Source organism: Electrona antarctica (genome assembly GCF_951216825.1).
Source record: "Electrona antarctica genome assembly, chromosome: 1".
Lineage (NCBI taxonomy): Eukaryota > Metazoa > Chordata > Actinopteri > Myctophiformes > Myctophidae > Electrona > Electrona antarctica.
Genome location: NC_136806.1, coordinates 305,190 through 332,508, shown reverse-complemented (window position 1 = coordinate 332,508; position 27,319 = coordinate 305,190). Strand labels below are relative to the sequence as shown.

At 45.1% G+C, this 27,319-nt stretch overlaps 1 protein-coding gene across 1 annotated transcript in view; it reads right to left on the bottom strand.

Annotated features, from left to right (window-relative positions):
* Window positions 1-396: 396 nt before the first annotated feature.
* The window catches only part of LOC306930160 (myosin-7-like), a gene marked incomplete at its 5' end in the record, with an annotated part of 28,196 nt that continues 1,273 nt past the window's right edge, over window positions 397-27,319 (bottom strand). Inside the window, 35 exons of the mRNA XM_079510957.1 lie at window positions 397-465; window positions 791-925; window positions 1,456-1,551; window positions 1,643-1,747; window positions 2,206-2,502; window positions 2,667-2,870; window positions 3,134-3,442; window positions 3,537-3,661; window positions 3,770-3,935; window positions 4,325-4,508; window positions 4,656-4,852; window positions 4,945-5,063; window positions 5,464-5,590; window positions 5,728-6,117; window positions 6,206-6,296; window positions 6,435-6,580; window positions 7,346-7,522; window positions 7,882-8,124; window positions 10,349-10,604; window positions 10,720-10,856; window positions 10,974-11,097; window positions 11,314-11,519; window positions 11,802-11,866; window positions 12,381-12,690; window positions 12,789-12,959; window positions 13,165-13,314; window positions 13,611-13,729; window positions 15,365-15,503; window positions 17,439-17,542; window positions 18,262-18,360; window positions 18,488-18,551; window positions 19,031-19,123; window positions 19,589-19,682; window positions 20,410-20,437; window positions 23,616-23,772. Of these exons, the coding sequence (XP_079367083.1) occupies window positions 442-465; window positions 791-925; window positions 1,456-1,551; window positions 1,643-1,747; window positions 2,206-2,502; window positions 2,667-2,870; window positions 3,134-3,442; window positions 3,537-3,661; window positions 3,770-3,935; window positions 4,325-4,508; window positions 4,656-4,852; window positions 4,945-5,063; window positions 5,464-5,590; window positions 5,728-6,117; window positions 6,206-6,296; window positions 6,435-6,580; window positions 7,346-7,522; window positions 7,882-8,124; window positions 10,349-10,604; window positions 10,720-10,856; window positions 10,974-11,097; window positions 11,314-11,519; window positions 11,802-11,866; window positions 12,381-12,690; window positions 12,789-12,959; window positions 13,165-13,314; window positions 13,611-13,729; window positions 15,365-15,503; window positions 17,439-17,542; window positions 18,262-18,360; window positions 18,488-18,551; window positions 19,031-19,123; window positions 19,589-19,682; window positions 20,410-20,437; window positions 23,616-23,772 (5,451 nt within the window). The 3' untranslated portion in view covers window positions 397-441. The remainder of the gene's footprint in view (window positions 466-790; window positions 926-1,455; window positions 1,552-1,642; window positions 1,748-2,205; window positions 2,503-2,666; window positions 2,871-3,133; window positions 3,443-3,536; window positions 3,662-3,769; window positions 3,936-4,324; window positions 4,509-4,655; window positions 4,853-4,944; window positions 5,064-5,463; window positions 5,591-5,727; window positions 6,118-6,205; window positions 6,297-6,434; window positions 6,581-7,345; window positions 7,523-7,881; window positions 8,125-10,348; window positions 10,605-10,719; window positions 10,857-10,973; window positions 11,098-11,313; window positions 11,520-11,801; window positions 11,867-12,380; window positions 12,691-12,788; window positions 12,960-13,164; window positions 13,315-13,610; window positions 13,730-15,364; window positions 15,504-17,438; window positions 17,543-18,261; window positions 18,361-18,487; window positions 18,552-19,030; window positions 19,124-19,588; window positions 19,683-20,409; window positions 20,438-23,615; window positions 23,773-27,319) is intronic.

The following is a 27,319-nucleotide window of genomic DNA, read 5'->3' as shown; positions in this document are numbered from 1 at the left end:
CCAGAATGCATGTCTCAGTCTCTGTCTCTGTCTCTGTACTGTCTCTGTCATCATCACACCAGAGTGCATGCCTCAGATCACCTCATCATAGCTTCAACATTAGCCACACAACTGAAGTCTATAAGATTCACTCCCGATTCATTCGATTAATGCTCAGAAAAAATGCCACGATACAGTATTGTGAGACAGCTTGATGTGATTTTTATTTTTTTATCACGTGGATAAAAGTTCTGCAGTCGCCACAAATCAATTCAGTCATTTGGATTCCATAGATATTCAGCATGCCTTCTATGGAAGCATGCCAATCTATATATGGAACGTATATATGGAAGCATGCCAACCTTCAAAGCTCTCAATGTGTCTTTGGCGCATTGAGAGCTTGTAGATCGGCTATTTCACACACATGATGTGGACACATGATTTTCTCAAGGGTCCAAAGCTTCACAACTCCTCATCAAACCCTTTCTGTGGGGATAAAGAAACACAGACAGAAGGACAGAAGGACAGAAAGACAGAGAGAAGGTGAAAGAAAAGACAGCAAATGAAAGAAAAAGAAAGAAAAGAAAGACAGAAAGAAAGAAAGAAAGGAAGAAACTCTTAGTTATCAGATATAATAAGTGTTATAGTGGTGCTTGTTTCAACAATTTAGTATCACTGATCAAAGTAGTCATAAACAGCTCTATGGTATGTGGGAGAGATCAGCACAGAGAGAAGAGCAGCCCGGACAGAGAGCCACAGGGGGGCAGCAGAGGGTCAGAGAGGCTGTGTCGGTGCTAGCACTAGTACCAACCTTCGGGCCTCCGTCGCGGCTCTTGGCACGCAGCTTGTTGACCTGAGTCTCAGCGATGTCGGCTCTCTCCGAGGCCTCGTCCATCTCATGCTGCAGCTTACGGTACTTGCCCAGGTGAACATTGGCCTGTTCCTCCTGTCGTCAAAGAACAACACGTCAAAAAGGTACGAGCGCACGGATCGAAGAGAAAATGACCGCACCGTTCAAGGCGGCTTATATTATATGGAGTGTACACCGTTTAAGACTGAGACCAGATTCTACAAAATGTCTTCCAAATCATGACAGTTTTCAGAAAAACCTGTCAGTGGTTCTCAAAGTGTTTCATGTCAAGGATCCCAAAAACTGTATGTAATTGGCCACGACCCCCCCATCTGAAAATATGTTGTTCCAGGGACCCCCCCCCCCCCCCCCCCCCCCCCACAGAGGCAAAGATTTGAGGTGAAAATGTTCGCTCTGAAAGAATATATGCAAAGATTTGCACCACATTTTCACGATGCTTGTAGATCTGCTATTTTTCAATAGCTAAAGTATAACATAATGCTTAAAACACCAAAAGGGGTTCCCGCCCAGAACGGGTTAAGAGAATACGAGTGCACAGATCAAGGCTGCATATGGAGTGTACACTTATAAGAGAATACGACTGCACAGATCAAGTGTACACTTACAGCCTCCTCGGCGGCTCTCTTGTAGGATTTGACTTTCAGCTGCAGCTTGTCCACCAGGTCTTGGAGACGGGCGATGTTCTTACGGTCCTCCTCGGTCTGTAAGCGTGAGAAACTGTCATTCTCTCGTTGGACTAGAGTTGTGCTGTATTTTCATTCTTGAATCATCAACGCTATGCTTTATACACACCTGGTAGGTGAGCTCCTTGACGCGGCGCTCGTACTTGCGGACGCCCTTCACGGTTTCGCCGCTTCTCTTCTGTTCCATGTCGACCTCATTTTCCAGCTCCCGGACCTGGTAGTGCGTGTGGGGACAATCAGGGACAATCAGGGACAATCAGTGAATGTTAAGTCACATTTTACAAGCTTGACAGCGGGGAATGCGTGTGAGCTTGTAGATCTGCTGTTTTTTTGGGGCCACCGCACGCAATGAAGTACACATCAAGCTAGGGCATTCACTTCTAGTCATTTTTACTAGTTGACTAGTTCCTAGTTTACTAGTCGACTAGTCGTTTAACCACCTTTTATTTTTATTTTTAAGCAAAAAAATATTTGTACATTTAAAAACTGTGTACATTGGTGACTATAACTATAATCTACCTGATCTTGAGGCCTACAAAATCGGGGGGAATTTAATAAGTCAACTAGTAGCAGCAAGGTCGACTAGTGGATTTACTAGTCGACTAGACTAGTTGCTTAATGCCCTACATCAAGCCCTTTTACAGTAACATTTAGGCCATTTAAAACACTCACCCTGGCCTCCAGCTTCTGCACCTGCTTCTTGCCTCCCTTCAAGGCGATCTGTTCCGCCTCATCCAGACGGTGCTGCAGGTCCTTGATGGTTTGTTCCATGTTCTTCTTCATGCGCTCCAGGTGAGCGCTGGTGTCCTGCTCCTTCTTCAGCTCCTCTGCCATCATGGCAGCATCAGTAATGGCCTTCTTGGCCTTTTCCTCTGCATTTCTGCACTCCTGTATTGCTTCCTCCACCTCTGACTGAAGCTGGGACGTATCGGCCTCCAGCTTCTTCTTCTGGTTTATCAGGCTGGTGTTCTGATTTGACATAAAGTATAATGTAAAGTTATATTGTGCATAAAACAAACATGTCTAATCAACTGTAATTGATGAAGGGTAAAGCTTCAGAGGAGCACAAATCTCCACCAGAACAGAAGGCATTCTCCTCCATCGTTGTGGAGCGATAAGAAGAATAAGAATACCTGTGAATGCAGTAGCTGCACTCTCTCGCTGACATCCAACAGCTCTTGCTCAGCCAGCTTGCGGCCTCTCTCGGTTTGTTCCAGAGCTGCTCTCAACTCCTCCAGTTCGGCCTGCATGAGGTTGTTGCGTCTCTCGACGATGGCAATGTTCTCCTTCAGATCGTCACTGCATCGAAGAGAATCGTCGAGGTGGAGTTGGGCGTCCTTAATGGAAAGGAAGGAAGAACAATTCGTTGTTGAGCGTACAGACATCGTTAGATCAGAAACACCTGACGACAGTCATTGTTTTTGAGGGGTGCTAGCCACTCCTATGTCCAGCTTTGAGGGTTTGTGTAAACACAAACATTGAAGACAAAAGTGTGTAACACAAACATTGAAGACAACAAATTGTGATTGGCCAGAATGAGATGACGTATGATGATAAGAGCGTCCCTCACTTCACACACGGGTGTGGTTTGTCTTTGTACCTTCAGATGAGCATGAACAGACTTGAGCTGTTTCTGAGCCTCAGACGCCTGCCTGTTGGCCTGGCTGAGCTGGATCTCCATCTCATTGAGGTCTCCCTCCATCTTCTTCTTCAGGCGCATGGCCTCGTTCCTGCTGCGACACTCGGCCTCCATGGCCGCCTGCAGGCCGTCGATGGTCCTCTGCATGTTCCTTTTACCTTGCTCCATCTCTTCGTCTTTCTCAGACAGCTTACGCTCGATGTCAGCCTTGACCTGGTTGAACTCCAGCTGGGCCCTCAGGATCTTGCCCTCCTCGTGCTCCAGGGAGCCCTGTGGTGCAACAGAGTAATTGACTAGTATTTGTAATGTCAGCATATATATATAGTTCAGTTTACGGAAGTAAGCCTTGAGGTTTCATTGTTACCTCTGCTTCCTCAAGAGCAGCTTGAATCTCAGACTTTTCCTGCTCCTGCTGTTTACGGAGCTTCTCCAACTCGTGAATGGTCTTTCCTCCCTCACCGAGTTGCTCAGTAATGTCGGAAACCTCGTCTATTAAAAAGAACAGAAGCAACTGCATTTAGACAGACATGTTGGCCTTTATAAAACAAATAGCACATACATGCATTCCCTGCCACCAAGAGTATTCTGATAAATTACCCTGTAGGTTCTTGTTCTCTCTCTTCAGGGTCTCCAGGTGGTCCAGAGATTCTTCATATGAGTTCTTCAGTTTGAAGAGCTCAGTGCTCAGAGACCTGGCCTCCTTCTGGGAGCCCTCCAGCTCACACTGGGACTCCTCATACTTCTGCTTCCACTCTGACAGTACCTGGACGAAAGTTAGTACCAGGATTAGAGATCAGGATTTGCATGTTTTTGTGAGGGTAACTACCTACCCTAGGGGGACACGGGGAGAACATGCAAACTCCATGGGCCCTTTCGCCAACCCCGCCTCGGGTATGGGCACTGATGACGCGGAGGAGAGAACATGCCCTCGGCGCCCACAGCGTCCCCAGCGGGAATCGAACCCAGGACCTTCTAGCTGTGAGGTGACAGCACTACCGACTGTGCCACCGTGCCCCCCCGTTTAATAATTCTGAGGGAAATGTAATTGTTTGGCTAGAATATGATCACTAGCAAGCTATCTACAATGACAACATTACTAAATGAACATCCACAGGAAACACACAGGAGAACATTCATTTAAAAAGTCTGTACTTTATCGAAGTTCCTCTGCTTCTTGTCCAGGACAGCAGCAACAGCGTTAGACCTCTCCACGTCCACCATGAGATCTTCAATCTCATTCTGCAGTCTGTGTTTGGTCTTCTCCAGGGAGGCACATTTAGCATTAACGGCCTCGACGGCCTCCTCAGCATCCTGGAGACGCTGAGCCAGCTTCTTCCTGGATTGCGATGAGTTTAGAGAAGTTCAGGGAAGGTGAGTTTAAAGGTTATTCTATTTTAACCCATTTAGGCCTGACGTCGAAATTAAAACCTATTTACATCACTGAGATCTGCTATGTTTTTCTAACGGAGGATTGTGTGCTCACTTGGCCTCCTCCAGCTCTTCGGTCCTCTGGATGGCATCAGTCTCGTACTTGGTTCTCCACTGAGCCACCTCAGAGTTAGCCTTGGACATGCCTCGCTGCAGTTCAGCTTTGGCCTCCTGCTCCTCTTCATACTGCTCCCTCAGCAGGTCAGAGTCGTGGCGAGAAGACTGCAGTGCATGGGCTAATGCATTCTTGGCCTGGTGAAATAAACACAAAATGTTCGTCGTGGCTCGGCCTCTGTTGCACGGAGAGAAACGGAGATAAATAACCCGATGATTGACTTCCGTACCTTGACCTCCTCCTCTAGTTGTCTTTTCAGGTCTTCAAGTTGTTGATTGTAGGAGTTCTTTCCTCTGGTGAGCTGAGAAACCAGAGACTCTTTCTCTTCCAGTTGTCTTGAAAACTCACCTGGAAATATTGAAAGGTTATTAAAAAAAAAGTAAAAAAAAAAAGGAAAGTGCATTGACTTAAGTCAGCGGTTCCCATACGTGACGCATAGCCAGGGGGTACCCGAAATAATTCCCAGAAAAAGAAAAAAAAACATTAAAATTATGTTTATCTACGTGGTCATTTCTGCCAAGTTGCGCAATAAACGTATTTTTTGTGTTGTTCATTGTGTTTCTCCCATGTTTGCTTTGGGCCAATAGCTGACATGATTACTAAAACTACAACATCAGTCAACCTGTCGTGACCCCAAACAGTAACAGCAGGACGCATGCTGCAGAAACAACAAAAAGACTCGGGACACTTTCACCAAAAAAGTTTGGGAACCCCTGACTTAATTATTTCAAAAGAACACACTGCTGACCATTTTCAGCTTGAAGCTTGGCCCTCTGAGTGGTGAAGTCATTGATGGATCTTTGGAATTCATCGCTCTTGTTCCTGTATTCGTTCATTTGATCCTCCATTGATCTGCTGGTTTTCTCCAAGGTGGTCTTCAAGACAGTGTAGTTCACAAGTCATCGTCAGAATTGTTTCATAATTACGTAGTAGCATTTTTATTATGCGGGAAGAATGATAATCGTTAAGACTACTATATGCAGGCTTAACTTGAAATAAAAACATAAACTACCTTTGTCTTCACAATGTGCTCCATGCCGGAGGCCACGTCGTCCAACTCCAGTCTGAGTTCGCTCTTCTCCTTCTCCAGTTTCTGTTTGACTCTCTGCAGGTTGTCAATCTGCTCTCCCAGGTCCGCCACACTGTCGGCCTGTTTCTTCCTCAAGGTGGCAGTGGTGGCCTCGTGATGCAGAGTGGCCTCTTCAAGGTCTCTGCGGAGTTTCTGGAACTCGGCCTCCCTCTTCTTGTTCATCTCAATCTGGGCAACGGTCGCCCCGCCAGCCTCCTCCAGCCTCTCGCTGATCTCCTCCAGCTCTCTGCTCAAGTCAGATCTCATCTTCTCCACCTTGGCTCGGGCAGCTCGCTCTGCCTCAAGCTCCTCTTCCAGTTCCTCTACACGGGCCTATAAGCACCAGAATACATTTCTTGTCAAGCTTTTTGGGCAAAGGGTACAACAAAAACCTAATCTAACTTGGATGCCTATTCTTTACCTGCAGTTCCTTCAGCTTCTTCTGAAGTTGAACGTTCATGACCTGCTCGTCTTCAATCTTGCTGTTGAGCTGACTGACCTCAAAGTCTTTCCTGTGGAAGTATTCATTTTAAGACTATTAGCGGAGAGAGAAATAAAAGAGATGGAAGGGAAGTGGACAAGCAATACAGATTTGAATCCAGGATACTATAATTGGGTGACGTCAACCCTCTGTGCTTGTGGAATCATACTTTTTCAGGCGCTCCTCTTGCTGTTGCTTGTCGTTCTCGAGGTCCATTATGGACTCCTGGGTCAACTTTAAGTCTCCCTCCAGCTTCCTCTTTGATCTCTCCAAGTCCATTCTGGTCTTCTTCTCCTGCTCAAGTGAGCCTTCAAGCTGGAAATTCAAAGGGTCATCATAAATAATGTTTGTGAGTGAATTACCCAGAGATCATTTTCAGCCCTGTCCAAAAGACCCTGTTTGACAGGAAATGGCCTGGTTTGGGTTATTTCTGGCTGAGAGCAGTTTTTCTGGGCAGGGCTAAAGACCTCACCTAGTGACATGGCTGAAACACTCGGGTGACTTTCAGCAATATCACCAGAGTCTGGTGTAATTAGAAGGCCGGTGTACCTTGGCATGAAGGAATTATGCCATGGTACATCAGTCTTCTGATGATATGCCCTAGAGTGATAGTGGCCAGACACCAGACAGTGGCCTTGTGGTTAGAGTGTCCGCCCTGAAACTGGGAGGTCGGGGTTTCTTTCCCATGCCGGGTCATACCAAAGACTGTAAAAATGGGACCCAATGCCTCCCTGCTTGGCACTCAGCATCAATGGGTTGGATTGGGGGGTCAAATCTACTAATCAAATGATTCCCGAGCGCAGCACGGCTGCAGCTCACCGCTCCTTGGCGGTGGATCACCGCTCCAAGAGATGGGTCAAATGCAGAGAACAAATTCCACTGTGGTAACGTGTGTGACAAATCGTATGACTTTGAGTGCATCGGCATCTTCTGGCTAAATATACTTATTGCACTGCTGTCAGTGGATCTTTATATACTTAAAACATTATAATTTGGCTGTGGTCGGACAAAATTTGAATACATAATACTGCTTATATAGGCCTAGTTTCCTGTTTACAGGCTCTTTATTGTGATTCTCACATCGTCCACTTGCTGCTCCAACTTAATCTTGATCTTGGTCAGGGAGTTGACTTTGTCCTCCTCTGACTGCAGGTCATCCAGTGCTTGCTGAAGAGCCTCTTGCAACGCCTTCTTCTCCTTGGTCAGCTTGGCGATGATGTCGTCCAAGGAAGCCATCTCCTCGGTCATGTTCTTCACCTACGATGTGAGCACGGTGGCGTTACAAAATGCTTCATTAAATGGTAAATGGTGCATTTATATAGCGCCTTTATCCAAGGCACTGATTGGCAGAGATTGTGCATTACATTCACCCATTCACACACACATTCATACACCGATGGCAGCGGAAACCATGCAAGGCACAAACTAGCACATCGGGAGCAATTTGGGGTTCAGTGTCTTGCTCAAGGACACTTCGACAGTAACTCTGGGGGAGCCAAGGTTCGAACTGGCAACCTCACGGTTACCATCCAGCCACTCTACCCCTGAGCCACCGCCGCCGCTTCATTAACCACTTGATATATTTCACAAAAGACGGCAGCGTATTTTTGATATACCTTGTTCTCGATGGCATGCTTCTCTTTCTCCACTTTGGCCAGAGTTAGTTCCAAGTCATCGATATCCTTCTTCAGCTCAGAACACTCGTCCTCCAGTTTCCTCTTCTTAGCAGTGAGTTCTGCATTCATCTCCTCCTCATCCTCCAACCTCTCTGACAACTCTTTGGCTTTGCCTTCCATCTGAATCTTGTTCTTGATCAGTCCCTCACACCTTTCCTCCGCGTCACACAGGTTGTCTTGCTCCTGCCAAAGAGTATTAAAAAAATCAGACCTGTCTGAAGTGAGCGGTACTGTACTGTACTGTACTGTACTGTACTGTACTGTACTGTACTGTACTGTACTGTACTGTACTGTACTGTACTGTACTGTACTGTACTAGGGCATTAAGCAACTAGTCGACTAGTTTACTAGTCGACCTTGTTGGTACTAGTTGATTAAAAAATAAAGTTTATTTATTTTTATTTTATTTTTCCCCGATTTTGTAGGCCTCAAGATCAGGTAGATTATAGTTATAGTCACCAATGTACACAGTACACTAGTCGACTAGTAAACTAGGCAACTAGTCAACTAGTGAAAATGACTAGAAGTGAATGCCCTGTACTGTACTGTACTGTACTGTACTGTACTGTACTGTACTGTACTGTACTGTACTGTACTGTACTGTACTGTACTGTACTGTACAAGCCCTCCTCCCTGGCCTGTGTGTGTCTGTGTCTGTGACACTTGGTGGTGAACAAACGCTACAACGCTATTTTCGTGCTCGGACACAGGGAAAGACCCAGCCACACACATAGCTGTCTATAGGAGTGGTTGCACCACTCAAAAAGGGTTAGGACCATTATATGTCTATGGGACCCTCCTGTTTATGGGACCCTACTGTCTATGGGACCCTACTGTCTATGGGACCCTACTGTCTATGGGACCCTACTGTCTATGGGACCCTCCTGTCTATGGGACCCTACTGTCTATGGGACCCTCCTGTTTATGGGACCCTCCTGTTTATGGGACCCTACTGTCTATGGGACCCTACTGTCTATGGGACCCTACTGTCTATGGGACCCTCCTGTTTATGGGACCCTACTGTCTATGGGACCCTACTGTCTATGGGACCCTCCTGTTTATGGGACCCTACTGTCTATGGGACCCTACTGTCTATGGGACCCTACTGTCTATGGGACCCTCCTGTTTATGGGACCCTACTGTCTATGGGACCCTACTGTCTATGGGACCCTCCTGTTTATGGGACCCTCCTGTTTATGGGACCCTACTGTCTATGGGACCCTACTGTCTATGGGACCCTACTGTCTATGGGACCCTCCTGTTTATGGGACCCTACTGTCTATGGGACCCTACTGTCTATGGGACCCTACTGTCTATGGGACCCTACTGTCTATGGGACCCTCCTGTTTATGGGACCCTACTGTCTATGGGACCCTACTCCTGTTTATGGGACCCTACTGTCTATGGGACCCTACTGTCTATGGGACCCTCCTGTCTATGGGACCCTACTGTCTATGGGACCCTACTGTCTATGGGACCCTCCTGTCTATGGGACCCTCCTGTTTATGGGACCCTCCTGTCTATGGGACCCTCCTGTCTATGGGACCCTCCTGTCTATGGGACCCTACTGTCTATGGGACCCTCCTGTCTATGGGACCCTACTGTCTATGGGACCCTACTGTCTATGGGACCCTCCTGTTTATGGGACCCTACTGTCTATGGGACCCTACTGTCTATGGGACCCTACTGTCTATGGGACCCTACTGTCTATGGGACCCTCCTGTTTATGGGACCCTACTGTCTATGGGACCCTCCTGTTTATGGGACCCTACTGTCTATGGGACCCTACTGTCTATGGGACCCTACTGTCTATGGGACCCTCCTGTCTATGGGACCCTCCTGTCTATGGGACCCTACTGTCTATGGGACCCTCCTGTCTATGGGACCCTCCTGTCTATGGGACCCTCCTGTCTATGGGACCCTACTGTCTATGGGACCCTCCTGTCTATGGGACCCTCCTGTCTATGGGACCCTACTGTCTATGGGACCCTCCTGTCTATGGGACCCTACTGTCTATGGGACCCTACTGTCTATGGGACCCTCCTGTCTATGGGACCCTACTGTCTATGGGACCCTACTGTCTATGGGACCCTACTGTCTATAGCCGATAGTTGAAAAGTGGGCGGAGGAACGTCGCCCGAAAAGATAAGAATAATTAATCTTTTTGGGCTATATACCGGGCGATTAGGCGATGTATCGGCCGATGCTCGCCCGCTGTTAAAACAGAAAAAAAGGAAGGCTAAACCACACCTCTCTCAAATGGGTACCTACAGGTGAGTGACACCAATACCCAACACGTCGGAACCAGCAGGAGACCACTGTATTTTATTAACACCTGATACCAAAGTCATATTTTACCAATAAAGTGTTCGTCAGAAACATTTGGCTCAAGAATAAACCGACTCACCGACTGGACTTGGAGCTGCAGGTCATTCTTCTCTTGGAGAAGAGAGACCATTTTCTCCTCTAGTTCCTTTTTACGAGCCTCGGACTTCGCAAAAGCCTCCTTCAACTTGATGAATTCGTCCTTCATGTTGGCCATCTCCTTCTCTGACTCAGCGGACCTCAAGAGAGGCTTGATCTTGAAGAACAGCTTCATCCAGGGCCAATTCTTGACCGACATGAAGGAGCGGACATTCCACTGGATCACCAGCAGTGCATCTCTGGAAGAAAATGTAGAAATTCAAATTACATTTGTATTCTAAACGGACACATTGTAAATGTAAACATGAATTGATTCATATTTGTGTCTATTTAAAAGGTGGAACAAATGGATACCTGCGTTCCACCATCCTCTGATACTCAATGCGAGATAATATACCACGGGATCTGGCCTGGATACCAGTTATGATTTTGGACAGACGCTCGTCTCTCATTTCTTCCAGGTTTCCCAGTAAACCGGCCTTGAAGAACACCTAGCAAAAGATAGATAGCTATTATTTACACTTTGTTTTATATATAATGCACGTGCAGCACTACTGTCATCATACTGTATTTTCCCAAACCTCAGCAGAGCCTTAATTAAACTGTACCTTGGTGTGTCCAAACTTGTATTGATTATGATCAATATCCAGTGAACCAAGGAGTTTTTCAGCTCCTTTCCTGCTGTCAACAAACTGGCCGTCTGGGATGCAGGAAGGATTCAGGATGCGATATCTGCAAAATAAATAAAGGTCAATTAGATTTGGATGTTATTAGATGCTCTAGTATGTGAAGAGTCTGCCTGTGCTATTAACTCATTTTGGAAGAATAAAAAAAGCTGGTGAAAAGCTGGAATTTGCGCGATGGCAGTCTCTCAGTCAAATCTGGTCACATATATATAGGCTATATTATTTTTAATGCTACCTCTGTCTGAAATCTATCTATCTATACCTCTGTCTGAAATCTCCATAGAGGATCCTGTTGGGGAAGCCCTTCCTGCAGATCCTGATGCCCTCCAGCACGCCGTTACAGCGAAGCTGGTGCATCACCAGAGGATTCTCCATGACCCCGGGAGTCTTGGACTCGTTGGGGATGATGCAGCGCACAAAGTGAGGGTGAGTGGACCTCAGGTTGGTCATCAGCTTGTTCAGGTTCTCCTGTTATACAGCGACAAATACATGACAGTTACCGTTTGTTTTGGATCGCAGAGCCTAGAGAGCATACGCTGGATAGGAACGTTCATACCCGATGAAGAGGATAGGATAGGATAGGATAGGAACGTTCATACCCGATGAAGAGGATAGGATAGGATAGGATAGGATAGGATAGGATAGGATAGGATAGGATAGGATAGGATAGGATAGGAACGTTCATACCCGATGAAGAGGATAGGATAGGATAGGATAGGATAGGATAGGATAGGATAGGAACGTTCATACCCGATGAAGAGCTGACACTGTTTGGAAAGTTGATCCCTTCTTTTTCTTCCCTTTCTCCCTTTCTGCTGTTAAAGGAAGAATTACACAAACTTAGAATCAGACGAAAATGTATCCCAATCTTTCTGGGCGGGAACCCCTGTTGGTGTTTTAAGCATTCGGTTCTACTTTAGCTATTGAAAAATAGCAGATCTACAAGTGCATATGTTAGTATGAATACTAGTTCTAATAGTTCTATGAACTTGTAGATCTGCTATTTTTGAAAAATCGTGAAAATGCGGCACACATCTTTGAATATATATATTCTTTCAGAGCGAACGTTTTTAACTCAAATCTTTGCTTCTGGGGGGTTCCTGGAACAACGTATTTTCAGATGTGGGTCGGCGGCCAATTACATATAATATTTGGGGTCCTTGACATGAAATATTGAGCACCACTGATACAGAAACATGAGGTATTTCAGAAAACTGTCAGAATTTAGAAGATATTTTTTTTATATTTCAGGCCTAAATGGGTTAACCAAAGTATATTGTTTTCTTCTAAAGACCACAATGATAATAGGGAAAACATCACTGAGTATACCTGCGTCTGCCCCAGAATAGCCAACAAACAGAATGGAAAGCAACTTCACGGAGGACTTCTGGTAAAGTCCCACGACCGTCTCGTTCAACGGGTCTTTGTTCTTCACCAGCCAGTTGTTGATGTTATAGTCCACAGTGCCAGCGTAGTGAACCAGGGAGAAATGAGCCTCTGGTTTCCCTTTGACAACCCTGGGTTTCTGGAAGTTGCCGGACTTCCCCAGGTGGTTGTCGTACAGCTTAGTTTTAAAGGTGGTGTCGCTGGCCTTGGGGAACATGCACTCCTCTTCAAGGATGGACATGATGCCCATGGGCTGAGGAGAAGGACATAAGTTGGAAGAAACACAATAATCAACATTTCTTTCAATAATAGGCCTTGCTCATCCACAAACAGTATATCTCAAGCCCTCACCTTTTCGATGAGGTCAATACAAGCCTGTAAGTCCATGCCGAAGTCAATGAAAGTCCATTCAATGCCCTCTTTCTTGTACTCTTCCTGCTCCAGCACAAACATGTGGTGGTTGAAAAACTGTTGCAGCTTCTCGTTGGTGAAGTTGATGCAGAGTTGCTCAAAGGTGTTGAACTGCAAAAAGGACAAAATACCCATGATGTGTTCACTGTTTTCCACAAAAGAAAATGAGTTATTTCCTATCAATTACATGCTCCATGAAGCCTTGATATCATTGTTTGTTTTTGTCGCATTCCTAAACCAATAATTTGTTTTGGGGTGAACTACTCCTTTAAATGTATATGGCATTCAAATTCAAAACGATGTGACTTTGACTCACATCAAAGATCTCAAACCCGGCGATGTCCAGCACGCCGATGAAGTACTGCCGGGGCTGCTTGGTCTCCAGGGTCTCGTTGATCCTCACCACCATCCACAGGAACATCTTCTCGTACACGGCCTTGGACAAGGCTCCGATGGCATAGTTCACCTGTAGGGTTAGGGTTAGGGTTAGCCTTGGACAGGGCCTTGGACAGGGCTCCGATGGCATAGTTCACCTGTAGGGTTAGCCTTGGACAGGGCCTTGGACAGGGCTCCGATGGCATAGTTCACCTGTAGGCGGTTGCACCGCCAGAACGTAAGTTCAAACTTAGCCTAGTGTTATAGCGTAAACCGTAAATGGCTATTATTTACGTCAAGACTTACGCCCTTATACCTTTGGTGACCATCTCATTGCACTAACCTGGTCAACACTCTGTCCCTTGGTGACCATCTCATTTCACTAACCTGGTCAACACTCTGTCCCTTGGTGACCATCTCATTTCCTACTTTCACTCTCGGGTGACAGAGACCCTTGATGAGGTCAGCAGAGTTCAGGCCCATCAGATACGAAATTTTGTCAGCATCTGAGAGAGAAGATCATGAGGTTAAAAGTAGTAGTTGTAGCAAACAATGACTTATTTTCAATTCAATTAGTCAACACACCCCACAAAGCCTTGAATTCAACTAGTCAACACACCCCACAAAGCCTTGATTTGTTTTTGTTGTCAGATTCCTGAGCCAATAATAATTTGTAGCCTGATTATCAGACTGAGGAGGCGGTCCACTCAGTGGGAGCAGGTTCTGTGGACTGGAGGTATTAGAGGGTCTTAAAGGACCCTAAAAGGTCCCACTCCCAACACACAGAACCACTGCAATGGGGCATGATCTGCCTCCAGTGGTGTTGTAAAAAGTAACTAAGTACATTTACTCAAGTAAAATGGTGCATTTATATAGCACCTTTATCCAAGGCGCTTTACATAGATTGTGCATTACATTCACCCATTCACACACACATTCATACACCGATTGCAGCGGAAGCCATGCAAGGCACCAACCAGCACATCAGGAGGGTTCGAACTGGCGACCTTGCGGTTACCATCCGGCCACTCTACCCCTGAGCCAGTGCCGCCCCAAGTACAATGTCGAGGTATTTTTACTTTACTGGATAATTTTCAATTTTCAGTACTTTTACTGCTACTCCACTACACCTCAGAGGCAAATATTATACTTTTACTGCACTACAATTATTTGAAAATGTTGTTAATAGTTACTTTGTGGATTTTTAATATCCTTAAAAAAAACCATACAGTAACCACCTAAGCATATAATGCATTTTGGCCATTTGAAAATAGCCGATCTACAAGCTCGTAGATCTGCTATTTTCAAAAGTTTTTTATACATTGTATTCATTTGAAAACGTATGAATACTTTCTACTTTTTTGTACTTTTACTAAAGTAAATTCCGGACTTCTACTAGTATTTACAACGCAATATTGATACTTTTAGGGCCACTTCATCCATTTTGCAACCAGATCTTATTTTATTGATGTTTGGGAGACAAGAAACACCTTCCTGTTTTTGAGGGGTGCTGGCCCCTCCTATGGGTTAAACCCATAGGAGGGGCGCATAGGAGGGGCGCTGGCCCCTCCTATGGGTTTAATGTTTGTTTTTGAGGGGTGCTGGCCCCTCCTATGGGTTTAACGCCCATTTAGGCCTGACGTCAAAATAAAAAAAGAAGTCTTCTGAAAGAATATATATTCAAAGATTTGTGCCGCATTTTCACGATTTAAAAAAAAATAGCAGACCTACAAGCTCGTAGCTTGTAGATCTGCTATCAATATGAGTTAGACTTTAATATATTAGCGCCCCTCACTTCACACGGGTGTGATTTTTAGATATTGTGTCTGTGATGTCATAGACACTGGTCTCACTGCTGGATTACTACAGTATTATGACCAAAATGCTTTGCTGGAAATTGCTGCACTCACCCCACCTTGTGGACAGGGAGAGTACTGTCTTACTGAGACAACATGTAGTCCAGGAAGGAAAGTCAGACCAGTCACCATGACTGGCACTTATACTAAAATATCTAAATAAACCCCTGGAAAGGGTTTCTTGTCTCCCAAACATCATTAAAATAAGATCTGGTTGCAAAAGGAGGAGTGCAAATGTTTAGTAAAACATTTGTAGTATATCTTTTCCACCACCGTCTGCCTCACCTTCGGTGCCGTCGGATTCGGCCTGCTCCTCTCTCTGCTTCTGTTTGAACTTCATGTTCCCGTGGTGCATGATGGCGCCGGTCAGCTTGTAAATGCTGTTCTTCTCTTCTTGAGTGAAGCCCAGCACGTCAAAAGCATCCTACAGTTTGAAAGGTTTGATTTATTGAATCACTCACGATAATAATAATAATAATAATACTGTCCATCTCATCGACTTAAAACTGCGACGAAAGATGTTCGTTGACCACCTTTTTTGTTTTTTCACTGGCGAAAATGAAAAGAAAAGGAAATGAAAACTAAAGCATGATGACTAAATATATTGACAATTTCATCATGATATGCAAACTATAGGCTACTGAAATGTTAGGGAGGGTCTAGTGGAGAAGAGATCCAGTAGAACTAAATGTTAGGGAGGGACTAGTGGAGAAGAGATCCAGTAGAACTAAATGTTAGGGAGGGACTAGTGGAGAAGAGATCCAGTAGAACTAAATGTTAGGGAGGGTCTAGTGGAGAAGAGATCCAGTAGAACTAAATGTCAGGGAGGGACTAGTGGAGAAGAGATCCAGTAGAACTAAATGTTAGGGAGGGACTAGTGGAGAAGAGATCCAGTAGAACTAAATGTTAGGGAGGGACTAGTGGAGAAGAGATCCAGTAGAACTAAATGTTAGGGAGGGTCTAGTGGAGAAGAGATCCAGTAGAACTAAATGTTAGGGAGGGACTAGTGGAGAAGAGATCCAGTAGAACTAAATGTTAGGGAGGGTCTAGTGGAGAAGAGATCCAGTAGAACTAAATGTCAGGGAGGGACTAGTGGAGAAGAGATCCAGTAGAACTAAATGTTAGGGAGGGACTAGTGGAGAAGAGATCCAGTAGAACTAAATGTTAGGGAGGGACTAGTGGAGAAGAGATCCAGTAGAACTAAATGTTAGAGAGGGACTAGTGGAGAAGAGATCCAGTAGAACTAAATGTTAGGGAGGGTCTAGTGGAGAAGAGATCCAGTAGAACTAAATGTCAGGGAGGGACTAGTGGAGAAGAGATCCAGTAGAACTAAATGTTAGGGAGGGACTAGTGGAGAAGAGATCCAGTAGAACTAAATGTTAGAGAGGGACTAGTGGAGAAGAGATCCAGTAGAACTAAATGTCAGGGAGGGACTAGTGGAGAAGAGATCCAGTAGAACTAAATGTTAGGGAGGGACTAGTGGAGAAGAGATCCAGTAGAACTAAATGTTAGGGAGGGACTAGTGGAGAAGAGATCCAGTAGAACTAAATGTTAGGGAGGGACTAGTGGAGATGAGATCCAGTAGAACGAAATGTTAGGGAGGGACTAGTGGAGAAGAGATCCAGTAGAACTAAATGTTAGGGAGGGTCTAGTGGAGAAGAGATCCAGTAGAACTAAATGTTAGGGAGGGACTAGTGGAGAAGAGATCCAGTAGAACTAAATGTCAGGGAGGGACTAGTGGAGAAGAGATCCAGTAGAACTAAATGTTAGGGAGGGTCTAGTGGAGAAGAGATCAAGTAGAACGAAATGTTAGGGAGGGACTAGTGGAGAAGAGATCCAGTAGAACTAAATGTTAGGGAGGGACTAGAGAAGAGATCCAGTACAACTAAATGTTAGGGAGGCCCTAGTGGAGAAGAGATCCAGTAGAACTAAATGTTAGGGAGGGACTAGTGGAGAAGAGATCCAGTAGAACTAAATGTTAGGGAGGGACTAGTGGAGAAGAGATCCAGTAGAACTAAATGTTAGGGAGGGTCTAGTGGAGAAGAGATCCAGTAGAACTAAATGTTAGGGAGGGACTAGTGGAGAAGAGATCCAGTAGAACTAAATGTTAGGGAGGGACTAGTGGAGAAGAGATCCAGTAGAACTAAATGTTAGGGAGGGACTAGTGGAGAAGAGATCCAGTAGAACTAAAAGACAAGTAATTTTATGGTTGGTTGTGTGCAGGTGTCACTCTGCTCAATAGCCGATCTACAAGCTCATGAGAACACCACCCATTAGCTAAAGGACATACAGTCATGAGAACACCACCCATTAGCTAAAGGACAGGCGGAGAAGAGAACAATATGGGAGAGGGGCTCACATCTGTTGCCATCAGTTCGTCCGAGTCGTCAATGGAGGTCACTTGTGTTTCCCCCTGGGAGATGAACGGGTAATCGTAGGGATTATTGCTGATCAGTAGCATCTCTGCAGAGCGGAGACAGGAGAGAGACAGTGTTAGACATGTTGGTGCAGACAGGGGGGAGACGGGGACAGACAGATGGACATGTTGGTGCAGACAGAGGGGAGACGGGGACAGACAGATGGACATGTTGGTGCAGACAGGGGGGAGAGAGATAGCCTGGCTAATAAGCCAGACTCATATCACACTGTCACATGTTTTTTTTGGCCAACCGCAGATTCACGTCTGGCTTATTAGCCAGGCTAGGAGAGACACAGGTCAGACAGATGGACATGTCGGTGACACCAGTGTCCCGGGGGGACCACCAGTGGTCCTTGAGGGGGCTCCAGGTGGTCCCCAGCTAAATGATGGAGAGTTGGTAACCAAGTGGACCCTTATAGATCTTTAACTCTAGAAAGAACGTAAGATTCAAGAACTCAAGAGTTCAACCATTGTTTAACATCTGCATTACTTAATTTACAATAAATCTACACAATTAAGAGAATGTAGTATAATTGCTACAGTATTTTGATCAACCTTTGCCTCTATGCTGTCTCAATCTCTTATGGCACCAACATCAATACAGCACTGCTCTGTACTATACTGAGTACTGACATTTTTTTAATTTTGACGTCAGGCCTAAATGGGTTAAAATGTATCGTTACACTCCTACAAGTTAGGTATCAAACAGTGCGTGGCACACTGTTCCAGCTGCTAAGTGGGATGCATCGTTGTAATACTGCACCTAGAAGCTCGGGTTTCTTCTGAGAGAGGATCTGGTAGAAGATGTGGTAATCTCTCTCAGCCTTGAGCTGAAAGGTCACCCGGGACTTCTCCAGAAGATCTGAAAGGATTCACAGAGCGCCAAAGTGTTGCTTTGAGTTAAGCCGTCCGAGTTGTAGCTTGAAAGTATATGTGCTTATAACCACATATATTATATAAATAATATAAACAAAGATGTTTATGCTTACATGTCTCAATATCAGCGGAGGCCAATTTTCCTCTTGTGTCAAAATGAATTCGGATGAATTTACCCTGAGAAAAGAAACCTCTTCAAATCTCTGTCCATTTCAATGTGCTCCAGTGGTATATGCCAGTGGTTCCCAAAGTGGGGTCCGGGGACCCCCAGGGGTACTTGAGGGAGTTCCAGGGGGGACCCAGTTAAATGATCATTTGGAACCAAAATGGACCCTTATGGGTCTGTAACTCTGAGAGTGTACAACATTTGTACACTCTCAGAGTTAAATTAACAGTGTTTTACAATATAAATTGGGGTACCAGAGATAGAAATGGGTCCGTAGCATAACGCGTGTGAAACTGTGGGTCCATGAAATAAATATGTTTCGGAATCACTGCTAGAGCCGTAAAAATCCTCCCTTATCGGGGCCACTGGCATATGTTTTCAAACGGGGGGTCCGTGGGCTAAAACAATGTCAATCTGGGGGTCCTTGACATGAAAAAGTTTGGGAACCACTGGTATATGCAGAATACTCCTTTATTATTCTGTAACTCACAAATCTGGAGGAGTTGTCGTTCCTGATGGTCTTGGCGTTACCGAAGGCCTCCAGAGCTGGGTTAGCCTGGACGATTTGATCCTCCAAGGTACCCTGTCAAAAAAGAAAAACACAGCTCAATCAAACTTAGCTATGAAAACAGTCAAATAGAGAAACAATTCATGCACTTGGGGACAGGTTTTAGAGTTTTGGCATGGTATTATGGGGTTACACTAGCTCAGTGGCCTTGTGGTTAGAGTGTCCGCCCTGAGACTGGGAGGTTGGGTTCGATCCCCATCCGGGTCATACCAAAGACTCTAAAAATGGGACCCAGTGCCTCCCTGCTTGACACTCAGCATCAAGGGTTGGATTGGGGGTAAGTCCCTGCGACATACTAGCGTCATGTCCAGGGGGTGTACTTGTACATCAAGCTGCCTCACGCTACAGAAACAGGAGATAGGCTCCTGCCCTATGGCAAGGCTCGGCAAGGCTACTTACTACTACTACTATTATGGCGTTACAGGTATGGGCATAAGGTTTTCAAAAAAACGTTGCAAACTAGTTGGGAACAGAAATTACCTTTGCGTCTTTTTTGATAGTTCCAGCTGCGATGCTAGCAAAGTACTGGATGACTCTCTTGGTGTTGACGGTCTTCCCTGCTCCAGACTCCCCGCTGCAATCACACGCTGAGTCATTGTCTTCTTCAAATTAACAGTGGTTAGTTGAGGTTCCTTTTGGTTCCACCAACAAATATTGTGAAAATATCAGATCTAAAAGCTCATTTGTGAGCTATAGATTGGCTATTTTCACAATTGTTGCCTCTTTCTTATAGTATTTGACAATTTGGCCAATGTTTGACCATCTTTTATAGTATAGTTTGTTGATGACTTTTTATGCAGCAATGGTCTGTAATGGCTTTTTCTTTTCTTTCTTTTTTGAGGTATTTAAACTCTTAAAAGTCCTTCAATTGTCACTTCACTGCCATCTGGGGAGTGCCCCCCCCCCCCCCCCCTCCCACACACACAAAAAATAAAAATAGAAAAAGCATGTGGGAACCTGCCTAGGGATCCCGACCCACAGGTTGAGAACCAGTGTTCTAATATCCAATATAATTGCTTACACTGCACAACTTAACCCATTTTGACCTGAGATCAGATTCTAAAAATGTCTTCTACATCCTGACAGTTTTCTGAAAAAGCTATGTTTCTATGTCAGTCGATTTTTCAAAAATAGCAGCTCGTAGAGCTTGTAGATCTATTTTTCAACAGCTAAAGCATAACATAATGAAAAGGGGTTCACCAAAAGGGGTTCCCGCCCAAAATGGGTTAACATAAAACACAGACTTAATTTCAAAGTGTCTTCACTATCTTGAATGTATGTGGATATAATATTTTACATACGTGATCAGGATCGACTGGTTTTCACGGTCTGGAAGACAGACAAGGAGAGCGGATGGCTTCATTAATACACATCAGGTATACATACAGTGGTTTCATTAATACACATAAGGTATACATACAGTGCAATAAAAGTATTTTTAGGCTTGATTTATATTTAGTCGCACGAACAGTGTCACGAACAGAAAATAGTCCCTAACTTGTAGAGCTGCTACTAGCCGAAAATAGGTCAGGAGGTGCACGCACAATGTCGCACATCCCAGGCTAATTCAACGGGTGCTCGAACAAAAAGAACAGACTGCAAAAGGAAGAATAAGGCCTGACTCACACCTTTAAAACAGATTGATGTATAGCTGATGCATGAGTCCTATTGACTGATGCAAGCTCATAATGCATTTCCAATGGGAGTCACATGGTTTGACAACATTTGTGTTGTATGAGGGGGTGGGGGGCAGTCAAAACACAGCCGAAAGCCGTACAACACAAATGTTGTGTCAAACCATGTGACTTCCATTGGAAATGCATTGGGGCAAGATGTAAACAAACCCTTTCTTTACATCTAGCATGCATCAATGTTGTATGCTAGATGCGAAGGTGTGAGTCAGGCCTTAGTCTGCACACCGTTTTGAAAGCTCCCCAAAAACGTTATTTACCAAGGCCTCTGTGGCCTCCGTCAGGTATTAGCCTCTGTGACCTCCGTCAGGTATTAGCCTCTGTGGCCTCCGTCAGGTATTAGCCTCTGTGGCCTCCGTCAGGTATTAGCCTCTGTGGCCTCCGTCAGGTATTAGCCTCTGTGGCCTCCGTCAGGTATTAGCCTCTGTGGCCTCCGTCAGGTATTAGCCTCTGTGGCCTCCGTCAAGGAATAATACCTGACGGAGGCCACAGAGGCCCAAACGTTGTGTTGTTTTCCCCCGCCTTGGTAAATAAAGTTTTTGGGGAGCTTTCAAAACAGTGTGCAGACTTCATTCTTCCTTTTATTAGCCGAACATAGATCACAACTGTGTCTGTGACGCATGTGAGTCTGCAGCTCTGCTGTCACTCACGAGAACTAAAGTAGCCAACCCAGGGGTGGGCAACTTTGACGATGGAGAGGGTCACTGTATTTCCACACTCATTCCAGAGGGGCCACATTGCATACTGTCGTAGCAAATAGCCGAGCAAATAGCCGATCTACAAGCTCAGCTTGATCTACAAGCTCAGCTTGTAGATCAGCTATTTTTTGCTATATTTGAATTGAAATCCTGAATAATTTTTTGCTACTTTTAATTGGATTTTTTTTTTTTAAATACTTTTCAAATGCCTTTAATTAGTAGCCTTTAATACTACCTTTAATAGTTATGTTACCTGTATTCATGAACTAAATACAAATATTGGACATAAAAAAGGCAATAACATTATTTGTAATACTACTCAGCAAGCTACTAATTTAGACTGTTACTAATTAAAGCGGGTCATGTTTGCATGTTTGGAATTGTAACGGCTGAAATCAATAACATATCAGTATTCCAAAATTAATCTGAGGGCCACATTTAGTGAAGGTGGGGGCCGCATGTGGCCCGCGGGCCGCCAGTTGCCCACCCCTGAGCTAACCTAAAGGGAACTGTCTAGTCGTATTAGTAGACAATGCATATCAAACACTTTTTGTTTTGTTTTTCTTCTTACAAATTATTTGTTCGGCCCAAAACATTGTGTTTATTGTCATGATTTGTCACAACTCCAGTTGGCTTTGTCCGCGGCGTAAACGTCATTAAATAAATAAACTTTTTGAAAAGTCTATGAGGAAAATGAACAGGGAATTTTATTCCGGGTCTGGAATTGAGACCTTTTATAAAGTAATCACTTCTGGAAAATAACAGAAGACATGTCACACATTATTGTCTGCTGTGTTGTTATTCGATGTGTACACTGTCATTTTTATAGAGGTATGGTATCTAAAGAGCACAAAGTACCTTTCTGAACGTACCAAGTATCGCGATACTTCCCACCGTTTCCTGTCTGGCAGCCAAATCTCACGATACTTCGGAGCCAGAAACGATACCTGCTGCTGTTTAGATCCTCAGATAAAATGATATACTGTGCACTCTGTGCACATCGAAAAGTAAGTGATTAGAAAACAACCTGTGATATGTCTTCTGTTATTTTCCAGAAGTGATTACTTTACAAAAGGTCTCAATTGTTCATAAATAATGTTTGTTATGAGCTGGTCCAGCCGGCTCCATTCACTGCCATGTATTCATTGCACTTCCGGTGTGAGTTTGGCTCCTATGAAAGTGTCCATGAAAGTGTCATGGCGCAGCCCAGTCACGTGACCACTTCTCTTCCTTCTCAGAGCTTCCTTGGTCTGGAAAGGGGGCGGGACTGCGACGCTCTCTATAGAGATAGGAGTTCCCTGCCTGACTACAGTGACAACAGTGGTACAGTATAGATACCTGCCAACATGTACCGGTACGCTCTATAGAGACAGGAGTTCCCTGGTACAGTATAGATACCTGCCAACATGTACTGGTACGCTCTATAGAGACAGGAGTTCCCTGGTACAGTATAGATACCTGCCAACATGTACTGGTAGGCTCTATAGAGACAGGAGTTCCCTGGTACAGTATAGATACCTGCCAACATGTACTGGTACGCTCTATAGAGACAGGAGTTCCCTGGTACAGTATAGATACCTGCCAACATGTACTGGTACGCTCTATAGAGACAGGAGTTCCCTGGTACAGTATAGATACCTGCCAACATGTACTGGTAGGCTCTATAGAGACAGGAGTTCCCTGGTACAGTATAGATACCTGCCAACATGTACCGGTACGCTCTATAGAGACAGGAGTTCCCTGGTACAGTATAGATACCTGCCAACATGTACCGGTAGGCTCTATAGAGACAGGAGTTCCCTGGTACAGTATAGATACCTGCCAACATGTACTGGTACGCTCTATAGAGACAGGAGTTCCCTGGTACAGTATAGATACCTGCCAACATGTACTGGTACGCTCTATAGAGACAGGAGTTCCCTGGTACAGTATAGATACCTGCCAACATGTACTGGTACGCTCTATAGAGATAGGAGTTCCCTGGTACAGTATAGATACCTGCCAACATGTACTGGTACGCTCTATAGAGATAGGAGTTCCCTGGTACAGTATAGATACCTGCCAACATGTACTGGTACGCTCTATAGAGACAGGAGTTCCCTGGTACAGTATAGATACCTGCCAACATGTACTGGTACGCGTTGTCAGAGATAGAGAAGATGTGAGGAGGAGCTTCGGCTCTCTTCTTGCCCCTGTAGGCCGTCACCACGGACGCGTCGTAGACCGGCAGCCACTTGTAGGGGTTGACAGTCACACAGAACAGCCCAGAGTAGGTCTGAGAAACACAGAATATGTAGTATTATTATTTCATTCAAACTGTTTATTTTTCACACACAGTTCTTATATGAAGCGACCTAAAATCACCCTATGGAGATTTCACTGCAAATAAACAAATACATGAACCTGTGTATTGGCGCCCTCTACTGAAAGTGACGTCAGACTTCGGTGCTCTATAGCCAGGGCTGCACCAAGGGGGCAGGCAGGCTTTCCAACGTTGAAGCTCTGGGTCCTAGTGGTAGGAGGAGGGACTACAGGCGGACCCGTGGATTCATGACCGGGAAACCCCGTGCAGCTGGGCTTTAACGTTGAGCGCTCGGTTGCCCTACGTCACTCAGGACCTCAAAGTTAGGTCCTGGGAGGGACTTCCGGCAGTCTTCCGGGTGCTTCAAAACGCCACTGAGCAACTTCCACTGACATGAATAGCTGGGGGGGCGGAGCTTCGCGCCAGTTCAGTCTCTATTATTGCGAACGCAGTGAGCATTTACTATGAGACCCAGCAGATCACGTCTGTGTGTCTGTGTGTGTGTCTGTGTGTGTGTCACGCTGTAACACCACCCGCCCACCACCAGAGGGCGCAGCTGTATCACACACAAAAACACACACACATGCACGCACGCACACACACACACACACAAACACGCACGCACGCACGCACGCACGCACACACAAAAAACTTAACATAAAAAAAAACTTAACTTAAAAAAAAACTTAACTTACAAAAAAAACGTAAAAAGGAAAAACGCACACACACAAAAAACTTAACTTAAAAAAAAACTTAACTTAAAAAAAAACTTAAACAAAAAACTTTAAAAAAAAAAACCTAAAAAAGAAACACGCACGCACGCACACATACACTAAAAAAAACTTGAAAAAACATTTAATTTAAAAAAACTTAACTTAAAAAAAACCTTAAAAAGTACGTAATTTATTCTAATTGTTGTTATTGCAATTTACGAGCTGCGTTCGCTTCCCGCGTTTGCGCGTCTTACTTGTATATATACTCTATGGGCTGCACACAGGCAGTGCGCCAGTGCGCCAGTGCGCCAGTGCGCATGCGTCGTCCAAATTAATTCTGCGCTGTCAATCAAGCGCCCGGAAGCGCTTCTGCGTACCAGCAGCTGGGGCCGCCCAAGGGGGCAGGCAGACTTTCCAACGTTGAAGCTCTGGGTCCTAGTGGTAGGAGGAGGGACTACAGGCGGACCCGTGGATTCATGACCGGGAAACCCCGTGCAGCTGGGCTTTAACGTTGAGCGCTCGGTTGCCCTACGTCACTCAGGACCTCAAAGTTGAGGTCCTGGGAGGGACTTCCGGCAGTCTTCCGGGTGCTTCAAAACGCCACTGAGCAACTTCCACTGACATGAATAGCTGGGGGGGCGGAGCTTCGCGCCAGTTCAGTCTCTATTATATATATACTCTATGGGGCCGCCCAGAATGATTATTATGGCCAGAATACTAGTAAAATATGTAGCGAGAGCATTTCCCACCGACTGCCACTCAAAGTAGCTACTGGCCAATCACAGCGCATTCTTACTCAAACGAGGGAGGATTCCATTTCCATTTCCATGCTGCTCGCTGCTGGGAGGAGGGCGGTTGACAGGAGGACAGGAGTTTACTACTGAGAAACTGACACAAATGGTTCGGCTTCTCCGTTTCAGATGTGGAGCAAACTAAAAAGTATAAGTTGTAAAAGGGGTTGCTTTGGATGCTTTGCACTCTTCCCATTTGCCGCTGTGTTTGTTTTCCGGGTGCTGGAGCAAGTTGCTCGTGTGCGATGCCGTCTCTCACAGCCTAGGCACCGGCCACTGACTTTTTACGGGTACAGGTTTTAGTTCCGACAGTGGGAAGAGTGCAAAGCATTGCGGACTTCACAACATGAAGCTTATCAACATGACAACACCGTGTCCCGAGACTCCCGACATACTGTCCCTTATTATCGTAAAGTCGGGTAGTGTACACTGTTTATTTTTGCACCGAGGAGCCATGTTTGATTGATTGATTGATTGAAGAATTTATTAACAGTTTGCAGAATTACAGTACATTTCAAGCACAAACTCAATACAAAGGCTGTTAACTGTGAGTGGACGACCCAATTAAGCATTACACTTGTTTCCAACAGGGTCCACCATGTTCAAATCATCAAAACATTTAGAGACGTACAAATAGACACTTCTATAGACAGAACAGGAATTCATCAAAAAGGAGGTAAAAAGGGAAAAGAAATATATACAGTGAGGGGAAAGAAGGGGGGGGCGGGGGGGGGATTCAGATTTTACGGGGGCCAGTTTCGAATTGCAGCCATCCGTAGGTGCCCTTTGAGAGCGGTTTTGAAGGAGTCAAGGGATTCGCATGTCTTAATGACAGTTGGTAGGGCGTTCCACATTTTGGTGGCATAGGAGCGAAAAGAATGTAGTCCCTTGTTTGTGCCGAATCTGGGTTGTACATGGTTCGTTGCACTCCCTCTGGTGTTGTGGGTGTGGACTTCGGTGTTGTGGGTGTGGACTGGGTGTGTCTGAGTCTGACTGTACGTTGCCTCGGTAAAAACAAAAGGGAAGCCTGACGTTAGCCGCAATTTGCAACTCTAGATTTTTTTATAATGGGATGAATCTAGAGTTGCAATACCCTCCATTGACTCCCCACTCATCATTTTGCGTTTGCGATCTGCTTGTCTTAAACGACGTTAAACTCACCAACATTGCAGCTGTAGTCCAAGCTTGAATTATTCTCTTTCAATCTGCAAAGCTTGTTTTTCATAAAAATCCCCCGTAGACATGTTATGAGCTACTTTCTGTCAAGAAATTCTGTGCAAGTGATTCTTTTTCTAAGTGCTGGAGTTTGGAAGCGCTCGTCGTAAGTCACTGAACGTCCCTGCATGCATCTGATTCGCATTTGCACATAATGCAGGAGGCAGCAGCGCGACCCCTTAATACAAACGAGCGCTTCCAAACTCCAACATTTCTTCTTCTTGACAGAAAGTAGCTCATAACATGTCTACGGGGGATTTTTATGAAAAACAAGCTTTGCAGATTGAAAGAGAATAATTCAAGCTTGGACTACAGCTGCAATGTTGGTGAGTTTAACGTTGTTTAAGACAAGCAGATCGCAAACGCAAAATGATGAGTGGGGAGTCAATGGAGGGTATTGCAACTCTAGATTCATCCCATTATAAAAAAATCTAGAGTTGCAAATTGCGGCTAGCCTGACGTATGCTTCGCCGTACGACGTGTATGTTAAACAAATAGCTGATCTGCAAGCTCACAACGTGTCGCCTCCGCAACACGTTGTGAGCTAGTAGATCGGCTATTTAAATATAGGCCTATATATTAAAAAAAAATCACACCCGTGTGAACTGAGTGGTGTAAGGTCTTATATAGACTGATCAGCTGTGGTCTGACGTAATGTCTGACGTAATGAAATCACACCCGGGTGAACTGGGTGACCGTAGCAACCATGCTCATTTTTTGAGCACAGACAGACAGACACGTAAACTAACAAAGTGCCTAAATATTGCTTTGATGCTCATATTATCCTTAGGAAGTATTAAG